General features: G+C 59.4%; 1 protein-coding gene across 1 annotated transcript; it reads right to left on the bottom strand.

The window, feature by feature from the left end:
- Nucleotides 1-236: 236 nt before the first annotated feature.
- On the bottom strand, nt 237-12,460 carry DUSP14 (dual specificity phosphatase 14). The gene is made up of 3 exons (XM_054647033.2): nt 12,301-12,460; nt 3,555-3,628; nt 237-2,220 (listed from the first exon to the last, which is right to left on the bottom strand). The coding sequence occupies exon 3, from the start codon at nt 2,100-2,102 to the stop codon at nt 1,506-1,508; it is 597 nt and encodes a 198-aa protein (XP_054503008.1). The 5' UTR covers nt 2,103-2,220; nt 3,555-3,628; nt 12,301-12,460; the 3' UTR covers nt 237-1,505.
- Between the last annotated feature and the right edge of the window lie 3,840 nt (nt 12,461-16,300).

Consider the following 16,300-nt stretch of genomic DNA (forward strand, 5'->3'; position numbering starts at 1 on the left):
GCTTACCATTTCCCTGGCTGAAGTTTAACTCTGATAAATTTGGAAGATGAGTCTCTGTGTCTGGAACTGGGATCCAGCCCTGGAACCTGAGCTGGGAGCAGCTGATGGCAAACCTCACCTTCATTTCAGTGGGGCAAAACTTGCTGGGAAAAGCAGAAAACATCCTTCAGCCACAATTGTTTAATGGCAATTGTGGAGCTCCACTAGCACAGTTTGGAACAGGAAACCAACACATGTTCTGGTTTAATCTTTATTGATTTTTATTTTTTTTACAAGTATAGAATCTCATTGAAATCAGACAGCGATCGCAGCGCTCTGCCTGCTCCTCCTCCAAGGCAACAGAGACTCTGGTGCCTTCTCAGGAGCACCAGGGGCTCTCCTGGGCTCCAGCCACACTCCAGGGCTCCAGCCCCTGCCCCTGGAGCCACGGCAAGGCTTCTGCAGGGAAGGGCTGGGCTGGAGTCGCTCCTGGCACGCTTAGGAGCAGCCCTGGAATGCAGCATAACCTTGAGGACGGAATGGAGAGAGGCAGGAGTGGCTAAGGTAGGTCCCGAGGGGAGCTGGAGCTGAGGAACTCGGGGGATTCACCCTCTGCAGAGCTGGGCTGGCTGCTGGGATGGTGCTGGATGCTGGCACACACACACCCAGCCCTGCAGGGCCATGCACACATTCCTGAGCATCTCTTTGGCTGCCCCAGCAGCTTCATCCCTCCTGCTTCTGCCTTGAGCCACATCTGGACAAGATCTGTCAACTTTCCACCCACAAAACACACCAGCATTTTCCAGTAGTTGGAGTGTATTCCAGGACTATTGCCCTGGCATGGAATGAGTGAAAAAGGATCTTGTATTTATTTGATTTGAATTGCTCAATTTTTTATTTTACTTGTGGCCGACACGGACTGATTCAATCTTTTTGTTTGTTTGTTTTTTCCCTTTTTTCCCCCTAACTTTGAATACGATTAAGAGCTGACTAAAGATCTCAAACACTATATACTGAGAGTCACTACGGATGTTAAAGAAAACACCAGCACCAGCACCACAGCCCCTGTGCTCCTGCCTCCCTGGTGCTTGGAAAACCTGCTGCTGTGGAGCAGGGCCTCGCTAGTGCTGCTCCTGAGCCACTACAGGGTTGTGCAAGGAAGCAAACAAGCTATAACAAAATATCCAGGCTACTACTGTGGCAGGAAGCGTACTTGGGCCATCCACTCTGCCCAATGCCTCTTAGGCCCTTCCCTGGAGGATCCTAATAAACTGACTAAAAATAAAGGAAAAAATACGGAGGCTTTATGGAAGGAATAAACTTATAATGAGACCCGGTTTTACTAAATCAGAGATGCAGATGGGAAATCCCCGTAGAGAAAAACGCTTTGAAGGGAATCGTTGGCCTTGCAGGTTAGTGAGGTGAGAATTGAGGTTCTGCTGTGTGGTAGAGAACCAAAGTTGGCTGTAGAAGGAGAAGGGAACATCTCCAGTCTGGTCAACTCGTGTTTCCCATCTGCAGTCCCATTAAATTCCCCAGTAAGGCATCAGGGGTCTCCTCTCTCTCTCGTAAACGTCCGGGACGATGCCGTAGGGCGTCTGTACCATTTTAACCGTGGTCTTGCCAAAGAGCTTCCTCTCGTAGTCTATCAGCTGCCTCCAGAAGCCCACGTTGGGCCGGATCACGGGGCGCCGTGCCTTCACCCAGCTGTAGGCCTCCAGCAGGGAGACCTTGTGGTGCTTCATGAGGAAGGCGATGCAGAGCGTGGCCGACCTGCTGACGCCGGCGGCGCAGTGCACCAGCGCGGCCCCGTGCTTCCGCGCCACGCTCTGGATCTTGTCGGCCACGCTGTCGAAGTACAGCGAGATGGGCGCGTTGGGCATGTCGGCCAAAGGCACTTTGACGTACTCAAACTGGGGCCAGTTGAAGTTGGGGATCTCGATGGTGGCGTTGATGATGCAGGTGATGCCCCGCGACAGCAGCAGGTGCCGGTTGGAGGCCACGCTGCCCCGGCTCAGGTACAGCGAGGGCGTGATCTGGGCGATGCCCCCCAGGGCGCCTTCCGAGAGCATCCGCGGAGCCATCAGAGTTCTCGGCAGGGAGTTGTGGCTTCTGGAGGTCATGGAGGATCCTGGCACTCAGGCTTCCATTATGGGAAGAGAGCCAAGGGGATCTGCAGCCAAGGGAGGGATTGTCTGGCCTGGTGGCGGCAGGACAGCGAGAGCTCCCGCTGCTCAGTCACTGCAAAACACAAGGGAGGCCGTGAGCGGGGAGCTGGCCCTGACCTGTGCCAGGGAACAGGAAAGCCCAGCTCACCCTGCTCTGGCCTGGCAAGGCTCCGTGGGGAATGTGGGGCTGGGCTCACAGTGCTCATTACTGCCATCCCCCAGGCACTGCCTGGACAGATAGTAACAAAAAAAAAATCTTCAGCCTAATTAAGTCCAATTACTCGCCAAGGGTTTACCTGTGGGCCTGGACAGAATCTCACCCGGACCAGCACGTGGAGGATGAGCTACACCTTTTCCATGCCTAAACACAGCAGCTTCACAGCTGGCCACAGTTCAAAGGGATGGTGAGGAACAGCAGATGCCAGCAATTTCCAGCAGGCTGCCCTCTCCCCAGTGCCACCCTTCTCCTTTTTAGGTGCAGGAAAGGCCCCGCCAAAGCACATAAACAGAGGAAAGTCGCTCATTAGGAAAGGCGGTGAGTCACGTCCATCCCCATCAGTCATCAGCTCTCACAGAGGCAGGGGAAGTGTGGAAAGAGTGACCTGGTTATGTCAGAAGCTGGGAGTAAAACCCAAGAGCAGAGGCTGGGAGAGGGTAAGCTTCAATGCTTGACTAATGCTTGGCAGAGGCCTGGGATCGCCTGCAAGAGCCACACCGGCCTGGAGGGTCCCTGCTTTGACCCCCCTGCTCCTTTGGGGCACCTCCAAAGCCAGGGAGAAGCTGCAGGCAAGGGGATGAGCCCTGGAGTAGCAATAATTTGCCAGTCTGTGTGTTCTCTGTTTGGAGAAGGGCACGGGAAAGGCTCCAGTCTGTGCAGGCTGGGGAGTCCCTGCCCAGGTACCTCTGAGCCCACCCTGGTGGCACTGGCAGAGCTGAGGGGACTTGGGATGCTCAGGGCCTTGGGGAGAGGGATCTGTCCCTCCAGAATTCCTAATTATGTTAAGAGGGTCCTTTAAAGGGCTGTGGCTTCCCCTGCCCTCAGCTGTGTGCCCTCATGTCCTGCTCTGGGAAGCACCAGCAGGTCCCAGCAGTGGCTGGTGGTGCTGCCAGCGGATTTTTGGCTCTGTGGTACAGAAACTTAATGAGCATAACGTGGCCTCCCCTGTGACTCTTCCCTTCTGGCAACTATCTGAGCAGCTCCTGAAGCTGTGGACTAAAGCTGCAAAAGTTCCTGCCCCAACAAGGCTTTTGCTCCAGCTACGGGCGCTCAGCTTCCCCGCACTGCAGCCACCCAGCTGGAGCAGCAAGGAAAGGTGTGCTTTTCCAGAGGAATAAAGCTCTCTGAGCAGGGAAAATCCCTGCTCTCAAGCAGCTCTTACTGACAATGCAGAGGATTTGGGCACTTACAGTTGGTGACAGAGTCCTGCTCTCAGTCACGGGGCGGCACCTGGGGCGACTCAGGGAGTGCGTCCAACGCTGGGCTGGGGAGACAACAGAGCATGGATTGTACTGGGGTCTGTGCTGGACTCTGATTAGGGGGTGTCCAAGAACTGGGAGGGAGGACCACAGCTTCCCCACAGGGAGATGAGGACTCAGGGTGGCACTTGCTGCCAACACCAGAATGTCACCAATTCCTGCCAGTACGGCACTCAGAATCATGGTGAGTCCTGAGGAATCTGAGGCTGGCACAGAAGTCATGGCTCAAAAAAAATAAAGTCATTTAAGTAATTGATTTACTCTAATGTCTCCTTTAGCATCTGCCCAAGCCCAGACAGCTGGGGCAGGTCTGTGTCCTTCTGATGGTGCCCAAGCCACCCACTGGGACCCCCTGTCCCTGTGAAAGGGAGGGGGCAGAGCTGATGCCAGAGCCACAGCACTGTGCTCCCAAAAAGCTGAGGATGGGGCCAACATCCCCTTCCCAATATCCCCTTCTCAACATCCCCTTCCTTCCCCAGAGGCCCCCAGAGTGGGGGTGAATCCCCTGGGAAACGGTGCTGGATGAGAGCAGAGCCACCCCAAACCAGCTCTGAGCAAGGCAGAGCCTCCAGCTGCTCCCGGGGGAGCTGGAGCAGTTTGGGAAGGGCTCTGCTGCTTTCCATAAAGTGGTTCCTGTTTGCAGGCAGGAACTTATCCTGGGATTTGCATGTGACAGGCTGGGCTCGCTCTGCAAACTGAGGCTGCCATGCCAGCAGCAAACACCTGCCCATCCCATCCCATCCCATCCCATCCCATCCCATCCCATCCCATCCCAGGGTGCTCCCAACCCCATCCAGCCTGGCCCTGGACACCTCCAGGGACCCAGGGGCAGCCACAGCTGCTCTGTCCCACCTGTTACGCCCCAGGCACACGCATGACATCCCCGGGCTTGGAATGGCTGACACGGCTCCCCCCGAGCCAGAGCAGCTCTCGGCCAGGAGGAGGGAATATTGGGAGGAGAATCTCGTTATTGCAGCGAGAGATAAGGCTGCTGTGCCCGCATCCCTGTGCCCGGGGGTGACAGTGCCCAGCGCTGGGTACAGCGGGGCGGGCACCGCGTCCCTCCCGTGCAGCGGAGCTGCCGCGATGCCACCGGCTGTGACTGCTGGCTCAGGCATGTGACAGAGCCACGCTGCTGCCCACACACACCCGGCTGAGCAGCTGCTGCTGTACAGGGAGCTGGGAATGGAAGGGGCTGGGCTGGCAGCAGCTCCAGCTCCCCCCAGGCTCGCAGGTGTGAGCCTTCACCTGTGCCGGGGCTGCACCCACATCCCTCCTGCCCGGCCCCAGTGCCCTGCCCGTGAGAGCCCCCCTTTGTCCCCAGGGCTGCACCCACATCCCTCCTGCCCGGCCCCAGTGCCCTGCTGTGCTCCTGGGAGAATCCCCCTTTGTCCCCAGGGCTGCACCCACATCCCTCCTGCCCTGCCCCAGTGCCCAGCTGTGCTCCTGGGAGAGCCCCTCTGCCTTTCCCAGCACAGCCGCGCTATCCCACCGCACCCCCTGTAATCCAACACTGCCGCTCTTCACGCAGCCATTCCCCTCATTGTGCTGGGGCAGAGAAACAGAAAAGGAATGAAAAGCCTCTTCCCAGCCGTTGCTGAGTGCAGAAAGAAAAAAAAAAAAAAAAAAGGAGAAAATCGCAGAAGATGGAACAAAGCAGTCACACAGCCCAGCGAGGCTGTGCCTGGGAAGGCTGGTGGCACAAGAGGCTCCTGGCAGGGCACAGGGACGGGCACCGGCCGCCCCTTCAGCCTCTGCACTGCCAGGTACAGCCAGGGTGCAGCACCTCATGGGAATAAAAACCCCACCTCTTCTCCCACTGCTCCTTGGTTGGGGTTTCTGAGTGCTGGCATAGGCTGGGGAGTCACAGCAGCCCAAAGCTGGCGCCCTGGGGTGCTGGAGCCAGAACTGTCCCTAAAGCAGCACTGGAAGTGCCCTCCAAAGGAGCTGGAATGTCACTGGGGTTTCCTGCAAAGGCCTGACATCCCCAGAGGCTGCAGATGGTCCTTCAGGAAAACAGTGGGCCAGCAGCATCCAGATGTTCCCGCCATCACATCCTCCTTTTTCTGGGCTGACTCCAGTTAATGAATTAATTAATCTTGCAGCAGCCGTGACCCACAGTAAATCCCTTTCCAGACTGTGCCTTGGTCTTGCCATGCACTGAGCCCAGGCAGTGCCCAGAGGGAAGGCTGGGACCCTGGGGTGGCAGGGGGACCCCGGGGTGGCAGGGGGACCCCGGGGTGGCAGGGGCAGGACTGGAGCAGCCTCCTCCCTCCCCGGCAGACTGGTGGGTTCTGCCATTTCCCTCCTCTGCATAATCAGGGGTGGGGGAAGCCAGTGGCTAATTACAGCCTGGAGAACACTCTGCTCTTCAGAGCCTCCAGGTCCTTTCCCAGCGCTCCTGGCCAGCACCATCCTCGGGTTTGTGGCGCGGGGACACTTCTCCAGCCCCATCCAGCCTGGATCTCATCCTGCATCCAGGATCTCCAGCTCTCAGGTGTAGCTCCTGCTGCACTCCAGGCCGAGCTTCGTGCTTCTCCAGTCTCAGGAGGAGAGGCAGGTGCCTAGCCCGGGCAGCTGCTCCCAGGGAAGGCTGGCTGTATCCCACAGGAGCAGCTCCTTGCCAGGTAAGAGGATTTCCAAAGCAGTGCAGTGATCCCGATGCCCTGCTTGGTGTTTTGGTGGTGCAGCCCCTTGGAAAGGTTGCTGCCGGCAACGCTCGTGGCTCTGCTCCTCCAAATCTTGCAACAGCTGGAGTTTGTTTCTCTTGCTTTCATTCCTGGGAAGGCAGTCCTGTTAACAAAGGCTGAAATTCCCACGGGAAAGCGTTGCTGGTTCCTGGACCTCCTGAGAAAGACTTGAAAACACCTCTGGAAGCTCAGATGACAAACAGGGTGAGTTTGTGATCTCCAGGACAGGAGGGAGAACTGGTCGGGCTCTAGACAATGAGTTGGCAAGTCTGAGCTTCTGCCTTCTTATTCTGGTGCTGCCGGGTGGTTTGCTCTGATTTTTCAGGGTTTGGTTTTTTGTTTGTTTGTTTTTTAACACATCTCCTCTGTCTTGAGAGCTGAGGCTGTGGCTCGTCCCCGGGGCACTCGAGTTTCTGTTGGGTTGTGTGGCAGGAACACAACCAGGGGCTGGCACCTGGACAGGTGAGAGCTCCCCAGGCCTCTCTCCCTCTGGAGCTCAGGTTTAGTGCAGGGTGGGCCCTGCTCTGCTCAAGGAACAGAGACACTGAAGCCCCTGGTTTAACTCCCAGATCATCATCTGGGATTTGAAGATTTCTGGGCTGGGTGTGCAAAATGTCAGTACTGAGGCAAGGCTTCTCCCCCCTCCCAGGAGAGGAAAAGTTATTCATTTTGGAGATGACAAATGCTCTCTAATCCTGCAGTAAAGAGAAGAGTCAATATCGCAGGCACTGAATGAACGAGCCTGCTCAGGGCTCTTCCCAGCTAGGCTGAACAGCAAATTGCTTCAGAAATGGTCCTGGAGAGTGGCATTTCAAATAAATTTCAGCAGACAGCACAAACTGCAGCCATTCTGGGGTCAGGGCTTGCTTGTGCTGAGTCCAAGGGAGCCCAAAGCAGAGCTGGGAGGGGAGAGAACGAGTGGGAGCCACGGGCTCCTCTTCCCAGCCCTTGGCTCTGCTCTCCTGCCTTTGGTTGTGCTCCTGGAGCCATTAGAGGCTCCTCTGGCGGTGGGTCAGAGCCATCAGCACATCCTCACGATGGAAAGGTCGAGTGGCTGGGGTTTGGAATGGGAAAGAAGGAAGGGGAGCAGGCGGGGTGATCTGGGCTGAGCCGGAGGATGCTGCGACCAACCCCCGACTGCTTCTGCTGGCAGCCTGGGCTGGCCTCTCGGAGCAGGATGGGAGCTGTCAGATGTTAAATCAAGATAATAATCTGTCTGCCCGGAGCTCTGAGCAGGCCTGGCTGCTTGTGCAGCTCCCAGCACAGCTGGGTCCCCGTGCTTGCCAGAACACACCAGTAACTTCCCAGAGGATCCACGAAAAGGGGAATCGTGCCCAAAAGGCACAACAAGACACTCTGCAACCAGTCCTGGGCTCTCTGGGAAGCTCAGCGACCCCAGAGCAAGCAGTTTGGTGTGCAAGCACAGAGTCCTGCCTGCCCCCGTGCCTGGGGTGCAGCTGCTCCCAGAGCCAGGGCAGCTCCTGCAGGGCTGGCAGCGCCTCGGGAGCCTGTCCCAGCCTGCTGGCAATGCCAGCCTGCTGCCTCCAGAGGGGTGACAGCTGACACTGCTGTGTCCCCGGCCTTGGCAAGGCTCACCCACTGCCTCCTGCCTCTGCTGAGCATGAGCCACCCTCGCCCCACAGCCGGGCTCTGCTCCCACATGGCAGTGCCGAGCCCCGGGCTGGCACCGGGCTCAGGGGTGGTGCCTCTAACCCAGCCCAAAGTGCCCGGCTGAGCAGTGCCTGAGTGCTCTGCCAGCTAAAATCCCTCCCTGACTGCCATGCTCCCAGCAGGAACAATGGGCACTGAGGCTTTTGCAAGGACTCATCTGAGGATGCCCCTTGGTGCCATGGGCAGGGTCCCAGGCTGCCAAGGAGAGCAGCAGCTCGGCAGCCTCTGCATTCCCACTGCCACCAACTCCTGTGACAGCGGCGCTGCCCACGGCCACACTGGGATCCCTGCCACCCTCCCGGGATCCCTGCCATCCTGCCATGATCCCTGCCATCCTGCCATGATCCCTGTCACCATGCTGTTATCCCTGCCACCCTGCCATGCTGTGATCCCTGCCATGATCCCTGCCACCCTGCGATCCCTGCCATGATCCCTGTCACCATGCTGTGATCCCTGCCACCCTGCGATCCCTGCCATGATCCCTGCCACCCTGCTGGGATCCCTGTCACCACGCTGGGATCCCTGCCATGCAGCCACCCCCTCCACAGCAGGAACAGGCACTGCTCCCTCTCCAGCTGGGTCCTGCCAGCTGCCAGCCAAACCTCTGGCCGCAGGGAGAGCTCCTGGCGGCAGGGACGGAGTGAGATGGGCAGCAGGCAGGACCTGGGGCACGCTGGTATTTATAAACCCTGGCTCTGCTCTTGAGGACAAGCCTCCCTCGGCAAGCAGCGAGAGGATTCGATGCAAGAAAAACAAACCATCTTTCTTTGAAACGCCACGTCTGTGCTTTCAGAGCCACGGGCTCCGTGTGCTGCTGGCTGGGGCATGGGGCTCCCCCAGCACGGGGCAGCCACCTGCATCCTGCTTCACAACTCCTGGGAGGTGTGTGAAATGCTTTAAAATCCACACCCAAGCTGTGAGGAGGCACGAAGGGATCCTCACAGTGGCGTGCAGCATCGGCTCCCTCCTGGGCTGAGCACTGAGGGCTGTTTTCCAGCCCCGAGTGGCAACACCGCCTCTTCTGGAGCACCACAGATTATTCCAGCGCCAGCTGATGGCATCTGGATTGCAGGTGGAGTTTGGGAAAGCTCCATCCCCTGCTCCCTGCGTCCAAGCGTGACCCCGGGGGAGGTGGATGGAGAGCAGGGGGGGCACATTCAGGGAGCAGACCCATGCCTGGCTCAGGCTCCAGGGTGCTGCAAGATGGAGCCTTGTTTTTCCCGGAGCCGTGCCCTGCGCAGTCACAGCTGACAGGAGGGACACAATCTCTTCCCTGTTAGCAGAACAAAACACAGGGGCCCGGTGTGTTTGCTCGTGTGTGACCCTGCCGGGCCCAGGGCTGTGCCTGCTGCTCGTGGGGCTCTGCCCCAGCCCACCCCAAAGCCCATGAAATTGAAGGCAGCTGCAAATTCACTGCAACGTGTCCTGGAAACGGCCCAGTGCCTCCGTGCTGGCCTCACCCGGGCCTTTTCCAGGGCCACTGCCAACTGCTGCATGCTCTCAGCTGCCTGGCTTCCAGGGGGGACCAAAGCTGGCACCCTGATGGTGGCACCTTCCCCTCCAGAGGCATTCCTGGTGGGCAGGGGCTGCCCAGCCTTCCCCAGGCTCCCCAAGGCCGGGCAGGGCTGGGAGCAGAGGGATGTGCCCGCAGCAGCTGGGAGGAATGAGGTCAGCTCTGAGCACATCCCTGGGGTTGTGTCGGGTAACAGGCAGAGAGGCCCATTTTAATCAGCTCGGGGGAGATGGAGTTTGCAGTGGAGCCTCCTCCCCTGTGAGCAGCACCCCTCGGCTCCCAGGAGGTCCCTCTGGCTGCTCCAGGCTGGGGGGAATTCCCTTTTCCAGGCATGATGTGCAAATTCACATTTCCTCCATGAAGGACTCCTGCCCCCGAAGGGAGGGACCTGCAGACCCCCCCACACTGCAGGGTGGGATGGTGAAAATAAATGAGAATTAATTTTCAGTGGCCTGGGAACCCTGACCCACCCGGCCTAGGGGTGACTGTGGCAGCACCTGTTGATCCTTCCTGCTGGGAACCCCAACCCTGCCTGATTATTGTCATTCTATACTATTTTTAAAGCAGGGGAGTAGCTGTGTGAGCTGAGCCCACGCACTGCCTGCACCACAGGTGCCCCGGGAAGGGTGGGCAGTGCCTTTGCCTCCCAGTTCCTGGCTTTATTCCCAAGCATCCAGAGAGCTGAGGCTCCTGTTCAGAGATTCCTCAGCTATTTCCCAATGCCAGAGCCCTCTCAGCATGTTATGGCTGCTCAGAGTGTCCTTTTTGGAGCGATGAATGGGTGTGTGTGTGCTGTGCACCTGGAGAGGAGGGGCTGGGAGAAGCTCCCGTCCCTGGTTTGAGGTGCTACCCCTCCCTTCTAGGGAAAACCACTCTGGAAGGAAAGTCCTGCAGCCGTGGCAGGAAGCCTGGAAGGCTGCTCTGGTGAACAGCCTGGAGTATTTGGCTCTGGTGGGGTCAGCACATGGTGCTCCCAGGCCTCACTGTCCAGGTGCTTTTTCCCCACTCCCCATTCCCAGCCTTTCCCTGCATGCCCAGGCGTGCAGGTGGCTGGTTCCATGGGACAAAGCTGGTTCTGGCTCCCAGAACACAAACCTGAGACTTTTTTGTGGTGGCTCTGCATCCCTTTGCTCCCTGCCATGGAGCCTGGCTCAGGCAGAAGATTTCCCCCCACATCCCGTACGTTTCTAGCACTAGAGCAGCATGAGCTCTCTGGCTTTCCAGCTCCGAGATTCCAGCTGGGATCAGGTATTGCATTAAGCCATGCAAATTTCCATCTTGCCCTGACCAACGAGGAAGCAGTGCCAGAGCCCAGAGCAGACCCCGCAGCGAGGGCTCGGATGAAATCCCCGGGATTTCACCTTTGTTCCTGCAGGAAACTGGGATGTCTGTGTCCCTGTGCAGGACCCAGGCGAGCCCTCGGGGGCAGGAAGGACAGGCAGAGCTGCACGTTCTCACCTTCCAGGCACAAACTGATTAAAACCTGCTGCATTACTGCTCCCCTGACGTTCACCAGGGTCACGTCAGCCGAGTCGTGGCATCAGATCTCTCTGCCAGAGGGGAACAGCACGTGTCCCCCAAATGAGGGATCCTTCCTTCTCATCCCTTGGGAACCAGAGTGCCACAGAGCCCGTCCCAACCACCGGGAACACAGCAGACACCAAGGTTTACAGCGAGGCCTGGGGGAGGAATGCACTCCCTGCCAGAGAAGGGCAGCTGATCTGGTGTCTCATAAGGGAAAACAGTGTTTTGCCAGTGCTAATCCTCCACCATTCCTGAGGCAGGGGCATCAGGGATAAACTGAACTTGCAACATGATATTAAGGCAACTGCCAACACTCAAACCTCCAGAATAAAAGGCTCATTTGCTGCCCAGTCGAACAGGTTAGAATCCTGCCCCATCTCCCTACAGCCAAATGCCACTCATTGATTACCAGTGTTGCTCAAAGCAGCTGCTCCGGAGCTGAGTCAAGGGCCGTGCACGCAGCCGGGCTGGATGCGAGGCCGGGCAGCTGCAGGCACCCGCCGGGGCTTGGGGGCACCGGGCTGCCCTGGGAGCCAGGGGTGGGGAGGGCAGGAGCCAGGGATGGACGCCCGGAGCAGGAGTGCAAGGGCAGGATTTAGGGATGGGAGAGAGGGCAGGAGCCAGGGATGGGTGCCTGGATGCCCAGAGCAGGAGTGCAAGGGCAGGAGCCAGGGATGGGTGCCCCACTCCAGCAGGCTGATGGGCAGGAGCCAAGGATGGGAGCGAGGGCAGGAGCCAGGGATGGATGCCCAGAGCAGGAGTGCGAGGAGGGCAGGATTTAGGGATGGGAGCGAGGGCAGGATTTAGGGACGGGAGCCCACAGCCGGAGCGCAAGAGCAGGATCCAGGGATGGATGCTAAGCTGGGGGAGCCGGGGGCAGGAGCCAGAGGAGGGTGCTGAGGCAGGATGCGGGGATGGAGCCCTGTCACAGCACAGCCCGTGGTGGGGCTGGTTCCCCGTCGAGGAGCGCCCGGAGCCGTGCCCGCGGCTGCTCCGGGGCAGCTCGGAGGTGCCCCCCACTCTCCCGCCGCGATCTTTGCCGCGTCCCGCTCCTCGGGGCGCCCCGGCAGCGCCGCCCCGTCCCGCTGTCCCACGGCACAGCCCCGGCACCCCGAGCCCGCCGGGGATCGGAACCTCCCCGCGTCCCGTCCCGCCCGCCGGGGGCCCCTCCGGAGACACCGTAAGCGAGAGGGGCGGGCTGGGCACAGCGAACACGGCAGGGAACGGCGGGGCCCCCCATCCCGAGCGCCCCGGCTCCCCCCGCCCGGCCCGTCCCTACCATGGCTCCCGGGCGGCGGCTCCGCGCTCCCTCGCGGCCGTGGCGGCGGCGGGCCGGGACTTTTATCGTGCTCGGCCGGCTCCGTCTCGGCGGTGCCACCTGACCGCGGCTGCCGGGGCCGCCCCCGCCCGCAGAGCCGCCGTTACCAGGCTACGGGGGGCGGCCCGGCCCGGCCCCCGGGCGGGGGCTCCGGGAGACCGGCCCCGCTTAAAGGCGCCGCCGCCGCCGCCGGGCCCGCGCGGCCTGGACGAGAAAAGGGGCGGGAAAAGGGGCTCCCGGTGGGGACATGACGGGGTCTCTGTGGGGATGGGAACAGCTGAGTGTCACTGTGGAGAAAACACGGGCTCCCTGTGGGGAGGGGAACAGCTGAGTGTCACTGTGGAGAAAACACGGGGTCTCTGTGGGGAAGGGGACAGCTGAGTGTCACTGTGGAGAAAACACGGGGTCTCTGTGGGGAAGGGGACAGCTGAGTGTCACTGTGGAGAAAACACGGGGTCTCTGTGGGGATGGGAACAGCTGAGGGTCACTGTGGAGAAAACACGGGCTCCCTGTGGGGAAGGGGACAGCTGAGTGTCACTGTGGAGAAAACACGGGGTCTCTGTGGGGAAGGGGAAAAATGGAGCATCCTGTGGGGCACATCAGGGTCCTGGTGGGGATGTGACTCTGTGGGGACGAGTGGGGGTCCCTGTGATGGAAACAAGTGAGGGTTTCAGTGGAGACATGATGGGATCCCTGTGGGGATGGAGACGATGAGGGTCCCAGTGAGGACATGACAGGTGCCCTGTGGGGATGGGATGTGTCGAAGTCAGTGAAGGGACATGGCAGGGAGAGGTGGCCGCTGTGGGCACAGGGATGTGGCAGGGTCCCGGTGAGGACGGGACAGCGTGTAGGGATGTGGCAGGACATCCAGGACATCCCTTGTTAGGGATGGGATATGCCATGTCCCTGTGGGGACCCTGCCAGCGTGTGTGGGGACAAGGTGGGGTCCCTTTGGGGATGTGCCAGAATCCCTCGGCTCAGTGGGTCCTTACTGGGGAGGGGGCCAGCCTGAGAGAGAGAGAGAGAGGAACCTGGTTTTGGGACTCAGGACATGCCAAGCCACAATCCTCCCCACACTGGGAGCACAGTGAAGGAATGTCGGCTGGTCCTGAGGCTCCCAGGGCTTCTTGTGGCACCCTCCTGGGGGCCAGGCTGGACCTTGGCCAGGGCAGGGTGGGCTCAGGTATCTGTGGAGAGCTGGGGTCCCCAAGGAGGGATGGCATGTGTTGGGATCCCCAAGAAGGGATGCCATGGACTGGGATTCCCAAGGAAGGATGCCCTGGGTTAGGGGATCCACACAGCACAGGGGACAGAGAGTTTTTCTTCGGCTGCAAACCGTGGGATTGAGGTGAGGGCTCTGCTCGCACTGCCTCACCACCATGGCAGGGACGGGACAAGGCTGGCACTGGCAGAGGAGGAGGAGGAGGAGGTGGGAGGAGGAGGAGGTGGAGGAGGAGGGCAGCCTCTGCCTTAACCCCGCGGCTGCTGGAGCGAAGCGTGGCCACCCCAGCCCGCTTTTGTTCGCTTTCTGGTTTTGTTGTCGCACGCTCCGACTGAAATAGCCCAAATCCCTCATAGGAAGCTTCCCCCAGCCCGAGCCCTCGGCTGGTATCTCGCTCGGGCAGGTTTCATGACTCAGCAGCCCAGATGGAGCCGTCCCTCACAGCCCTCAGCTCCAAATCTGTTTATTGCTCCAGAGGCTGTTTTTCCAAGAACCTCGCTGCTTTATAGCAGCCAGAGCTCTCCCTTAAAACCCTGCCTCTCCAGCGAGGGCTCGCGTCACACTCCGCGCGGAGGTGGGCGAGGAACAAAAATAGACAAATTAAGAAAACCTCAAAAGGCCAAAAAAAAAGAGAATGTGAGGGTTTTGGCTCTCCAAGCTCGAGGTTTGCTTTGCCTCCGTGTTGCATCAGTTCTGCTGCCTTCCTTGGAGCTGCAGCGTCTCAGGGGCAGAGATGAATCCCCGGGTGATCGATCGCAGGGTGATCGCAGCTCTGTGAGACGATGAGAGGCTGCTGAGCCCTCGGGGTGTCCCCCCGGAGCTGTGCTCCCCGGGCTGGCGGCTCGGAGCTCTGGCAGGGCACTCTGGGGGGTGTTTATTGGCCACGGGCAGCGTAGGGAGAGCCGAGGATGGGCTTTGAGTGGCAGCCTGTGGGATTCCCTGCGCAAGCATCTAAACCCCTCATTCCCCCTCACCACCACCGAATGAGGAAAAGGCTCTTGCACAGCTCCAGTTGCTCATCCTGGGCAGTTTTTAGCTACTCACACAACTGCAAAGGTGTTTCTAATGCTGGTGCTTTTAACCTGCACCCTGCCAGGAGCTTTATGTGTGTTTGGTGTGGGACAGAGGATGCAAAGAGGGAAACCTGGGAGGCCTTTGACCCAGGGACACAGCAGGGAACAAAGCTAAAAGGGAACGTCAGCTCCTTCCCACACTCAGCCCTGGCCACGGGTTCACTCATGGGAGCTGGGGAGCTCGGTGGGTGGCTGGGGGCTGCTGTCCTGCCAAGCCCCCTCCTGCCAAGAGCTCTTTTGTCCAGGATGGATGTTTGAGGGGCAGGTGGGACTGTGAGGGTTTGCTCCTGAGCACAGGGGAGGTGTCAGGCACTGGGTGCTTCCTGGCACAGCTGCTGACTCTCTGCCCTGGCATGGGGGGACAGCAGGGCCTCTGTGGGACCCCCAGCCCTGGGAAGGCAGCCTGAGCTCCTTAGGGCTTGTGGGGAGCAGCAGCTCTCCTCTAAGGCAGACATGGTGTTGTGGACAGGTTTTTCCCCTTCCCGTACGAACTGTGCATCTCTTGGAAAAGTTCTGAAGACTGTGTAGAGACAAGATCCTCCAAGTGGTGACCGATGACACCCCATGGTGCCCTTTGGGGGTGATGGCTTTGGAAGGGTCAGGATTGGGCTCTGGTCCTGGTGGGTCAGGATATCCTGTGACTCTGTGGACCCAGCTTGCCCAGCCCAACCTGGCAGATGCGGCTGAGCACTGCCCGGTGGGTCCGGCACATTCCCGAAGGGTGCGCCTGACCACGGGCCATTAGCTGGTCATTAGGGCAATTATCTTAATCACGGGTGTTGCCCTGCTCCGTGCAGGGTGTGCTCAGGGTCACGCAGGCCAGCTGAGAGGGGAGCAGACTACCTTCCATCCATCCATCCATCCATCCATCCATCCATCCATCCATCCATCCATCATCCCTCCATCCGTCCATCCATCCATCCATCCATCCATCCATCCATCCATCATCCGTCCATCCATCCATCCATCCATCCATCATCCATCCATCCATCCATCCATCCATCCATCCATCCATCCATCATCCATCCATCCATCCATCCATGGATCCATCCATCCATCATCCCTCCATCCGTCCATCCATCCATCCATCCATCCATCCATCCATCCATCCCTCCATCCATCCCTCCCAGCCTCCCCAGGGCACTCTGTGCTTGTCCCCATCGCAGCCTGCACAGCACTGCCTGTCCCCTGGGCAGCTGAGCTGGGGCTGGCCCGTCCCAGGGACCCCAGACATCCTCTGGGAGCTGGGCCTGGAGGTGCTGTGGCAGTGCCTGCCCCTCCAGCACTGCACGAGGAGCTCTGAGCTCCCATCCCTTCCCATTTCACTGCCACTGGGGAGTGCTGGCGCCTGGCTCATAAAACATTGACTTTCCAGACAGGCTTTGCAAAAGAAATGAGATGTTGGTGATTGTACGGAGAGCTCAGGAGATTCCAGGGGGCATTCCCTGGAGCAAAGGGTGCTCACAATCCTTGCTGGTGGCCATGGAGAGCCTGTGGTGGGGCAGGCATTGCCCCACAGCTCTCACTGTGCTTGCCCCCATCTCTGTGCTCCCCATGCTCTTCCTACTCCTTGTTGGGTTCCACATGGTCCCGACCCAGCTCTGCCAGGTGTGACAGCACACAGCTGGGATGTGGGACAGCACACAGCTGGGATGTGTGGCCAGGC

The sequence above is a fragment of the Agelaius phoeniceus genome, chromosome 20 (genome assembly GCF_051311805.1).
Source record: "Agelaius phoeniceus isolate bAgePho1 chromosome 20, bAgePho1.hap1, whole genome shotgun sequence".
Lineage (NCBI taxonomy): Eukaryota > Metazoa > Chordata > Aves > Passeriformes > Icteridae > Agelaius > Agelaius phoeniceus.